This window comes from Setaria viridis, chromosome 9 (genome assembly GCF_005286985.2).
Source record: "Setaria viridis chromosome 9, Setaria_viridis_v4.0, whole genome shotgun sequence".
Taxonomy (NCBI): Eukaryota; Viridiplantae; Streptophyta; class Magnoliopsida; order Poales; family Poaceae; genus Setaria; species Setaria viridis.
The window spans coordinates 47,372,651-47,384,231 of NC_048271.2; the positions used below are offsets into that span (position 1 = coordinate 47,372,651).

At 47.9% G+C, this 11,581-nt stretch overlaps 1 protein-coding gene across 1 annotated transcript; it reads right to left on the minus strand.

The window, feature by feature from the left end:
* Positions 1–5,846: 5,846 nt before the first annotated feature.
* Positions 5,847–9,666, minus strand: LOC117839720 (uncharacterized). The gene is made up of 10 exons (XM_034720126.2): positions 9,388–9,666; positions 9,166–9,261; positions 7,872–7,956; positions 7,329–7,450; positions 7,177–7,201; positions 7,019–7,102; positions 6,884–6,913; positions 6,682–6,787; positions 6,512–6,576; positions 5,847–6,130 (listed from the first exon to the last, which is right to left on the minus strand). Exons 1-9 carry the CDS (start codon positions 9,478–9,480, stop codon positions 6,513–6,515), a joined length of 705 nt encoding a protein of 234 aa, XP_034576017.1. The 5' UTR covers positions 9,481–9,666; the 3' UTR covers positions 5,847–6,130; position 6,512.
* Positions 9,667–11,581: the final 1,915 nt, after the last annotated feature.

Here is an 11,581-nt window from a genome sequence, read left to right on the forward strand (position 1 = left end):
TGTCACTCTATCTCTTTTTCAAGTATATATCCACCAGTTGTACAGTATCTCTACTCAATTAATTTTGCCATAGCTTGTCATACTCCCTGTGCTTTTATTTGGCTTTATTTTGCCTCTAGGTCCCTCGACAGTTTTATATTTGTAGCATCGCTGTTTTCACCTTTATCACTAAAGGTGCATCATTAGGGGTTTGCTTGCAATCATCATTTTCGCCCCCGGAATTGTTTAGATAGGTAAAGCAAGTAATGTTTATTCTATATAATCAATGCTAATGATCCTCAAGAGTGATATTAGTTATACCAATATTACATTACTATTTTTCAAGATTACTGCCAAAATATCATAAGAATAAACAATACTTTAATTATGTAAGGTACTCTTTATTTAGTTCTAAGTTTGTGATATTATCTATACTTCTTCTCACCTTGTGCCAAAAAGTCGATGATAAGAAAAATGGCGTTACCCTAACGTAGTAAAGCTAATATAAACCTGAAATAGTTCTACTGATGAAACACTCCACATTAAGCTCTGTGATCGTTGGTACTTCTTTTTGCTTGACGCCAAAAATCATGCATACAAAGAAATGGCTTAGTAACCTAAAACACTTTTTCATTTAGTTCTTGACATTTGTAATCATCAACACTCCTTTTCTTTTGGCTTTGAGCATGATAATTTTTACTATCAACGTAACGCTAATATAAATTTACAAACATTTTACTATTTGCACTCGATATTGAAACGACCTATTTAATGTCACCATAAGCAACCTAACATCTAAGTTTAAAATTGCGGAGAATGGACCATTGTCTGTTTATAGGCGCTCCACGACCCAAAACCAAAACACATCCATAGTCCGAACAGTTGGACAAAAGTCAAAAGAGAAGCCTAGCGCACACCCTCCAAGCCCACCGGTCCCCAAGGCACGTGAATTTTTTAGAAGCAAAGGGGCCAATTTGCGAAAGCCACCCAGTACGGTCAGCCATGCAGAAGAACCCAAAATCGTTTTCCCATCACACCCAGCCACGGCACCTGCATGGTCAGTGTCTACAGTACACCACGCGGGACCACCTGCCGCAGGCGGGCCCGTCGCTCACACGTGTGGGTCGACGGTCGAAGCAAGCAGGCCCCTGGTGCACCTGGTCCATGTCCACGCGTAGTGGCATCCGCTGGCTGATCCGCGTTGCCCGGTCTCGCCCCCGTGCCCGTGCGCCCGCCTGGGATGCCGCTGCCGTTGCCCTGCCTCCCAAAGCACGAGCGAGCGAGCGGCCTACGGAGTACTACGTGGAAGACGCCCCTCCTGGCCCCACGCATCGGCCAGAGCATACTCATTAAACCACGGCCCAGGGCCCCACCGCGCCGCAGAGCAAGACAGCCGGGCCCACGCGTTGGTGTACCCGGGGCCTTGGCCTGCTCTGCCGGTGCCTCGGTACCGGACCCTAGGATGGTTTGCGAGCGCCTGCGCTTGTTCTCTAGCGGTGCGTGGCTCTAGAGGAGTGGAAGGGGGAGAAGGAGGGTGGGGCCCCCGTGCATCGGCAGGTAGGGCAGGGGCGCATCGGCAACGGCGAGCGATCATGGCGGGTGGGGGAAGGGAAAACGACCGGAAGGATACGCCCGTGCCCGTGTCGCGTCGATGCAAGGTAGGTGACGCCGCAGCTGCAACTCGCGGGCCTTCAATTTTGGGACGGTACTACCCGGGGCCGGGATGCAAGGTTCGTTGCTGTTCAGTCCGACGAGTACGAGACGACACACGTGCACGATTTATGCAGGAGAATCTCTCGACGGCGCTTGGAGCAATACTGTTTCAAACTACGGCAACAGGAGACGTGGAGATGGAGTGCTGGTGCTACTGATCCACGGACCACGGATTGTTGTGCTGGGCCTTGAAGGATCAGCAAGGGTACTGTACCGCCTGAGCAGAGAAAAGAAAACGAGAGCCGAGCCGAGGCCCGGCGCGATGGATGTTGGTTGTTGGATGTGGATGGCGGCGGGCGGACGGGGACGTGACATGCGCCTAGAGTCAACGAGATTCCTCTCCTCTCCTCGCGTGCTGCGCTTGTATCCCGGGTCGCCTGTCGCGCCGCGCCGCTAGCCGCCGCGGCGTGCTGGAGAGTGGAGAGCTTGCAGTAGCAGAGGCAGGCAGGGCGCCAGAGCTTTTCGTACACGACAGCGCCCATTCCTTCCCTTGAATTACGCAGGCGGCAGGCCTTCTCATGACGAGGTGCTCGTACACTTTGAGGGACGTTTGGTTCCTTTGTTTATTTTTAGCACGTGTCACATCAAATATTTAGATACTAATTAGGAGTATTAAACGTAGACTATTTACAAAATCAATTATATAAGTAGAGGTTAAGCGACGAGACGAATCTATTAAGTCTAATTAATCCATCATTAGCAAATGTTTACTGTGGCAACACATTGTCAAATCATGGACTAATTAGGCTTAATAGATTCGTCTCGCCGTTTAGCCTTCACTTATATAATGGGTTTTGTAAATAATCTACGTTTAATACTCGTAATTAGTATCTAAATATTCGATGTGACGGGTGCTAAAAATAAGCGCATGTAACCAAACCAGACCTTTAAATAAATCCGCTGAAGGTGAGCACCCGTGCCGAGGGGTAGTAGGCTTCTACTAGTGGTGGTGGTGGTGGTACAGGGCAGAGTAGCCAGCCGCCATCGCACATGCGGACGCGATTATTAGTCCTCGTGTGCAAAACAAGCGCGTCTCAATGGTTGACACGATCTCGCCGCGCTCTGTTTTGGTTCCGGCACGGAGAACACGACGGGATTCTCCAAGCTCACCAGGCACACACCAAGAAAGAAAGGGGACACGGTAGATTATCCAACGCTTAAATGATCGTAGAAGAAATACTACACCACAGTTCTTTCAAAATCCTAGGGGGCGTTTGGTTCCTCGAGCTAAAGTTTAGTTCGTGTCACATCGAATATTCGGAGACTAATTAGGAGGACTAAATATAAGTTAATTATAAAACTAATTGCACAGATAGAGGCTAAACGACGAGATGAATCTATTAAGCCTAATTAATCCATAATTAGCAAATGGTTACTGTAGCAGCTCATTGTCAAATCATGGACTAATTAGGCTTAATAGATTCGTCTCGCCGTTTAGCCTCCATCTATGTAATATGTTTTGTAAATAGTCTATATTTAATATTTCTAATTAGTATCTTTGATGTGACAGGACTAAAACCAAGCAGCCCCTAATCTGCCGAAGCGGGCTTTATCCGCTGTCATAGTAACTTTGACAAGATAGGTTGATTCCTTTTAGTACGCACATCATCGGTATGCGTGCATGTCATGTCACTTTGAGCGTTTTTCTGTTTGTACACTTGGGCCGCCACGAGACGACGAGGGCAGTCACCATACGTCGCAAATCAAGGGCAAAGCTAGTCACCGTACCATACGCTTGGTGGCATCCCGCGCACGTGGCGGGAGCGACGACAACACGGCGCGGCCGCCACCACGCCACGCGCCATGCGGTACTAGTATATGGCACGTCGAAGTTGACAGTGCCGTGAGCCACGAGTCATGGCCGCCGCCATTTCCGGGCATCCATTAATCATACGCGCGACAAAGCGCCCCCGTCTTGCGTGCGTGCGTGGAGGCTGAATTTGGCGCGGCACGGACCCGAGACGTCGACGGATCGGCCGAAACCTGCCGCTAAGGGCACCGCAATGGACTGACAGGCTCTCTACAAGCCTTCCACGTAGGAGAGAGAATGAGTTGCCGTTACGGCTGAGCTGCGCGGGCCTCACCACGTGTTCTCCCTCTCCCTCTCCCTCTCCCTCTGCCTCGTCGTCCAGCGGTCCAGCCATCTCTCCGCCTCCTCCACTGCTTCGGCCTCCGGTGCTGGCCACGGCCACTGACACGGGGCGAGACGAGCGCAGCCGACGGCCGACCCCAGCGCGAGGCGGACGCCGACGTGGGGCGCGGCCACCGGAAGAGGACAGGGCCGGGGCATGGGCGGAGGCCGGACCGGCGCGGCAGGGCCTCCGGGATGGTTATGAGGGAGAGGGGAGGAAAGAGGAAGGGAGCAGACTGAGGAAGAGGAAGGATTGGCTCATTAAAATATTTATTTTTTAAGGTCCCATAAAACTTTGTAAAGCAGGTCAAAAAGATGGATCGTTGGAGGAGTGACCTACATTGACATCAGTAGCTAAGGTGGACAAGTCTTATAGAGAGCAAGCTTACTTTACTATTGCGGCTGCCGCTAATTCGCTGCACTACCGAACGTTGCCGGCTTGATCTAACGAAAATTTCGCCGTAATCAAAATGCCCAACCAGAAGACCATACAAAATCCCTCGATTGGCCTGGCGCTGACGCTGAGGAGTGACGAGAAACCGAAGCAGCAAAAGGCAGGAGCTAGGAAGAGATCAGGGGGGGAGGGGGGGCCATATCGCCGTGCCGTCCCAGGCTCGCAGCTTTGCCCAAAGAAGAAATCAGCGCGCGGGCGTGGGTGTGGCCGTGGAATGTCGAGACTCGAGAGAGACTTGAGAGGGGATGTGACCGGCGATGGGACGAATGCAAGTCAGATCGCTCCCTAGTCCTCACTTTCATGATCTGCTCTGCTGCGGTTCCTGAAGGGCCCGCGGCAATAGTAAAAAGGCAGTGAGCAGCCGCCAGCCGGCGACGACGGGTGCTACTGCGTGCTAGTGCTACTGTGCTACAGAAGCAGAGCCGCACGGCGCGAGCACGCCGCGGGGAAGAAGGCTCGCCGCGTCGCGCCGGTCCATGTGCGTCCCACGGAGCGCGGCGGGGAGCTGGGGGACCGAGGCTTGCGCGGGCACCGGAGGGTGTTGCCGTGGCAGGCAGCGCAGGGCGCGAGGGAGACGCAGAGCCTGATGCTTCCTTGTTCCCTCTTCAGCTGGCCTCTCGTTTTCTCGACGGGCCCTGCTGCCTCACTGTTTCTCCAGCTGCACGGACGGATGGCTACTACCTCTACGGCCCTTGGCTAGTTGGCTTGCAATCGTAAACGGAGAAAGCCAGCATTCTGTTGTGTCTCAGCGCGATATTAGGGCCGCATTTCGAACATCGATTTATTTTCGTAATCCACACAAAGATTGAACTCATCTCATGGAGTTACTGAAAAATTCACATGTTCTCAGCATTACCTTAACTGTACATGTAATGATGCCAATCTATGTACCAAGAAGAGGTATGTCAGTGACTAAGTGTGTGCTACTAAGCAGAAATTACACTAATCTTCAAATTGGCGACTAATTTTCCCCCTTTTTTTACAACCGTTATCGCACAAGCTCGTCGTTCCCATATGTCTACCTTCTTTGAACCATTAAGAAACTACTCGTACGGAGTACTCTAGAAAGTTCAATAGACATATTCAGGACCATAATTACCGACAAAATGGTGCCGCGACAAGTACCTTTTAGCATATGCGGTTACACGCTATCTAACTTCGTCTGGAAGTCCGGATCCCGGACAGCGACAGCTGAACAGGTTAGGTGATGCACTGAAGCTAGCCGGGAAAGCACAAGACGCCCTTCCCGCGCGGCAAGGCCATAAAGCCACTCACCTTACTGTACAGCGAGGCTTCTAGCAATTTGCAACAGCAGCCCAACTACATCTACCATACTTTGCTTGGAGCCGACAAGGCGACAAGGTGAGTTAGTTAACACGAGGCAGTTCCATCCGTCAAAAAGAATGGGATTAGACATTAGTGGCCTCAAAGTACCAGGATAAAGATAAACTAAACTGCACTGGGGCATGCAGTCATGCACTAACTCCTTGTAGCATCAGCCAGTGGATCGTTCTGGCAATGGGCGCCAGATGAAATGCACAATGCTGCATTGCTTTTGAATCGGGTGAATGAGAAGTAAGGCAAGATATTATGATATACAGTGCCTAAATAGAAAAGGCTACCAGCCATAAATACAAACGCTAAGCAAAATGTATCTATAGAATCGCTAAAATGGAAGAATTGCATGAATAATCCTCACCAATTTAATTCCAATGGATATACAGGTTTACCCTCCAAGAACTCTGTACAACTACCAGAACAATGTAAGCTTCAACCAATATCTGGTGCAATGGGAGCTCAGAAAAAGCCCACCTGAGTTGGTTGTCAGATCAAAACGGCAAGAGGTTGAAATCCTGAAAATGAAAAATATGACACAGAGTTAGTATGAGCTTAAATCATATGTCGAAAAAGGGTACAGCGATAGGGCAAAGTCAATAGATCAAAAACATTAATTTTATAGAGGGTGCAAATTGGCGCCCAAAGGGTGTCCATCAACCCTCCACAGAATGTCCTTGGCAGGTCATTGTCCTTTTTATCAGTATGTCATTCACAAGGTAGACTATATTCCTACTGGCCTGTAAATTTGTAATGCCATATTTTGTTCTGTTTTCCTGACAACTAAGTTAATACCATTTCTGTGATTGTGTCAGGTGTTGCCATGCCCCAGTGAATGAGCATGTCAATGCAAGGAGAATAAAAGCTGACTGTAATATGAAAAACAAAATAGGAATCACCTCAAGACAATATGACCAGTCCAAGATATATCGACGCACAGAGAAAAATAAATGAAATGAAGCCCCTGAAAGAAAGGACAGCTAATGTTAGTGCATGTGTCTTTACCATCAGGATTATCTCAGTATAATATCATGGGAGAAAAAGAAACTATTAAAATTGCAGAGCAGACCATATAACACCCCATGCAAAACCATTGCAAGGGCAAGGGCAGATTTCAGCAAACTTCTCAGCATCACTTGAATGAACTCTTCGGGATATCAAGTCATCATAAATATCTAGATAAGTTGGGAACATTTCATTTATAAGAACAGATAGTAAATCATGGATTGTTCTAACATGTAATAAAAAGGAAAAGTCTGTTTGTTCCTTACCATAAACTGAAAATAAGCTGTTCATCACACCTGATGGACATTAAACAAACATAGAACATTAAATTACAACCATCTAATTTGTGTTCCAGAAAGTAAAATAAAGAGAATATGATTGTAGGAAGTCTTCGCTCTCACCTATGAATAAGATCACATATTTCAGAATATGGAAAGATGTAAATTCTTGTATGACCCAAACAACAGCGATGAATACAACGAATCCTGGATAATAACATAGTAAGTAGCATGCTGCAGAGTAAGGTCTTAAACGGAGATGAAATCATGTTTATTCATACCAATGCAGAGCCAGCGAAGAAACCACTGCACAATTAAAAAATGAGATGATAGCGCTTAATTAAATGATCGAGATTACTGTGTGGACAAGTAGGACAAGACAAATGAAGAAAGTCATAATTTGCAACAATGAAACATATTTTAGTGAACTTACATTATCTGCAACAAAAAGAACAATAACCAAAGCAAGTATGAAACAACCCGCTGCAATTCTCGTAGTGAGGAGATTTGTGGATGCAAGTATGAAGATCATTCCCCAAAATGATGAACCCAGATCTGCAATTCAAAACAAAACAGCAGCATCAAATAAGAGAATAAAGGTGGATTGGCCGAACAGGAGAACATAAAATTCAGAGGACCAAACAACAAATCTACTCCAAACAGTTGGTTTAATTTTATAGTTGGAGGATGCTAAAAGAATGAAAGGTTACTGAAACATAAAAAATAACCTAGTCAAGTTTCATATAGATTTACAGATTAGACCCATGAAATAAATTCATCACAAACTTGCTTATTGGAAATTAGGTCTAACATGTTTGATAAATTCAACAGTCCAGGTCCAGTACATTAAAATATCAGAGAGAACACAAAAATATGATGTTGAGTAATAGAGAATCAGCTATTTCATTTTTTGTTAGCATTCTTGTGAGAAATCATAAGACATGAACGTGAGGGATGAGGGGGGAAAGGGATTTACATCCAGCGGGCAAGATTATCCAATATATGCCACCCCGAGTTTGAGTAACGCCACCCTCATTTGCATGGACCTGCATACCTTCGACCTGAAGAAGCCAATGAAATTGAAATATTTTTTGAACAAATGGGCACAAGAATCAAATTGAAATATAACATGAACCTAATGAACATTTGAGGCATTATCTTATCTGGCATCAACACTGAGTAGATATAATGTCTAGATCTGGTAGTTGGCAGAAGCTGGCCAAAATATTATGTATAAGCAATGCAACAAATGACCAACTCCAAATTAGTCAAAAGACCACATCCAGTAAAAATATCATAAAGTATAGAGCGAGATAAGCAACTAAGAAAATGTTTTGAAATGTCTGGAACATTTCTTACAAACAGGATTGTCCTTAGATACAATCAGGGGTATCCAAAAATTGAACTGTTTAACACGGGGAGAAGCACTAAATGTCCAACTCGAAGCACATCAAAAGACTGTCTTTCGAAAGGTGGGCTGAATTTATCTTAAAACCAAAGTATAAACTAAAGATGGAATGAAGGAAAAAACAAAGACAAGGAACTATGGACCAACCATACTAAATATGAAATAAACATCTAAGCAATTGTTTGCTGCTCCTTTATAATCTTTAATAAACCAATGACAAATCAACCCCAATAGTTTCACATTTGATCATGTGGTTGCCTTCCTAATAGCAGACTTCAGAAGCATGCATTACTTCTCCTTTTACACCGCACAACGTACAGTATGGTCTACTTTGGTCCCCAAGCAAAGAGTCATTGGTTTGCATTACCAGGCGGTTTGAGAGGGCTGCAACTTAACAAAATGCTCAGGACTGCACATTTTCAGATAGTGGACATTTGTTGACCAGAGCCCCTCACTTGAATGCTGAAGAACAGTACAGCTGCAGCAAGAGCGGAGAGATACTTGCGGATAGCAGGAAAAAAAGGGACAGCAACTAAGTCCAGGACTCCAGGTCCTTGATGAAATCAAATCCCTGCATTTAGAAGAATGAAAAGACGCAGGTATATTCTGCTCCCGTGAAAAGCAAAGCAAAAAAAAGCGCGCCCGCAATATGGACTTGGTCCTCACTGATAAGGGATGCTACTTTTCCCACCTACCAGCTCCAAATGATGGGCGAAACATAATCGCCCCCATCTCGAGCCTAATCGGACTTCGATTGCAGCTACCACAATCCCATCGCAAATTCGCAATGCCACACCATCACGGCGAGTTGAAATTTTTTCCCCAAAGCGGGTGCTGCAACGCGCAGGAGTTTATGGCTTACATCGCCGCAGGTGAGCTTGCAGGCGAGCGCGTGGCTGGTCTCGTGGAGGAAGACGGTGATGAGCTTGAACGGCGTGAGCAGGAACGTCCTCCACAGCTGCAAAAAAGAACCCGCTCAGACCACGGCGAGCCAAAACCCCAACTCCTCTCGGAGTCGTGAGAAGAGAATCAAAGCAACCAGAGAGAGAATCGGTGGAGGTGCCGGCGATGGGGAGGAACTCACGAGGAGGATGACGACGGTGGAGACGCCGACGGCGGCGATGAAGATCCTCTGGTCGCGGTCGCAGCAGCCCCGCAGCTCCCAGTTCACCGCCATCCTCGCCCGCCGCCGCCGTAGATCTGCCTCCGGCTCGAATTCGGGGGAGGGGAGGGGAGAGGCAGGCAAATAAGAGCAGCAACGAATGGAAACTGCTCGGGGTCGGCTTGGCCGAACTGAAAACGTGCGGGGGCGCAGGAACCGAGACCGGGCGGCGCGGGGCGGGCGCGGGGGTGGGGTGGGGGGCGTGTCCGCGGCGCGTATGGGCCGAGGAAAATTTTGATCGCTCCCGGCAGCCAGCCAGAGGAAGCCAGGTCGGAGCGAGCTGACGCTTGGAGGTTTGTGGGTAACGAGCGGGAGACCGGGTTACGTGGCCATTAGCGGCGGTGGCGCAGCCAATAATTCCAGCTAAACTAAACAAAGCCAAGCATGGAGACGACCAGTTCCGGACGGGGACTCGGGTCATCGCGGTGACTTCGTGAGGGAGTGGGCGCGGTGGTTGGCCGGTTTGCTACTCCTTCTGCAACCGCGTTTCGGCGCTGGCTGGATGGAGCGAGTCGGCGTTTTTTTCTCCCGGCGGCTCCTTTCACCTCGCCGATCTCTTCTGTGTGGAAATTGGAACTTTGTTTGACGTTTCTCAAGATCGATGAAGGAGCAGGTCGTACTCAAACCGCGTAGCCGTACGCTAGCGGAGCTCAGGATTTGCGTGGCCTTATTTAGCTTGGCTTAATAATGATACGGCTCGTGATTTTGTGTGGTACTCAATCTCTGGCGTCACTATCTTGGGCGTTCGCGTGTCGGGGCTCGCCGGATCACGGTGTCCCGCAGATGGGTTCGGTTGTCGTGTCAAGATCTCGGTGGATCGGTGACCACGAGCATGATATACGGTGCCCTCAGCCCTCGATCAAGTCCTTTCGCGGCTCTGCCTGCCTCCACGAGGTTTAGCAGTGCTATTGCTGTCGCTACACTTGTAGCCGCGCGGCCGGCGAAAAGGAAGAGTGCTTTGGGACAAAGTGATGGGCGACGCCATGACTCCGCGTTCCCGGCCGTGTTTGACGTGTCTTTCCCTTCAGCGGGAAGGCTTTGCAACTAGCCAGTCTGTTCCTTTCAAGATGCATGGACGATTTCGCTAGTATATATCTTTTTTGTTTTTCCTCTTATAAAATGCTCATTTTCTATATCAAGAACAAATGAGCAAATGCATGAATCGCCTTATGCAGCTTTTTACTTCATGGGCTCTGGGCCGGTGTATTTGGGCCAAATTGCGTACAAAATGCAACGAACGGCTGGCTCACCACCGAACAAATCGAGGGCCCGATAATACTGGGGGCTCCTTAAGCTTCGTCACTTTAAAGCCCACTAGGCTCAGTTAGGACTTTATACCAATATTTCAACGAATCAGGTTCAACATTTTTTAAAAATTAAATCAACATTTAAAAATACTAGATTCAACATTTCTTGAATATAGATCAATATTTTGTAAACAAAATACTACATTCAACATTTCTATAAGCAAATGGATTTCTTTTTTCCATCGTCTTCTTCAACCTAGGGCACGGGCGACACGCGGGAAGGGGGGGGGGGGGGGGGGGAAGGCTGACGCGCGGCGGCCAGCAAGAGTACGCGGCCTCCACGGTGGACGCAGGTGGCGGTGGCGTGCAGGAGTTGAAGGCGGCGGTGGGAGGGAGTTTCAATGTGGAGGAAGAGGACTGCATCCAACGGTTAGGGAGACTCTACACAAATCTCAACCAGGGAAAAAAAAACTTCGGAAGCTGTATAGATTCCCGGATAATACTTGCTGTCGTGATAACAGCCCGGTCCACTTTATAGACGTCACGTGTCATTCAGTTCATAACATGTTTGTCAAACATTTGTTCGGACGGAAAAGATTGCAAGGCTCTCTGCTAAAGAAAACCAAAGTTAATGGAAGTCGCACAGTATCAAGAGTATTTTGGCAGGATGGGTCGGAAGGCCAAGCCCCCACAGACTGAAGTTTCCTGAACTATATTTGATAGAGACGGCAAATCTGAACGAGTCCATGCCTCCATGGCATTACACTGATTACACGGTATAAGAAATAAATGGCTGGAACACATATGGGCTCGTACACCGCGATGCACCTAGCTAAATGTCTCGGTGGAAGTGGAATGAGTGAGGGGAG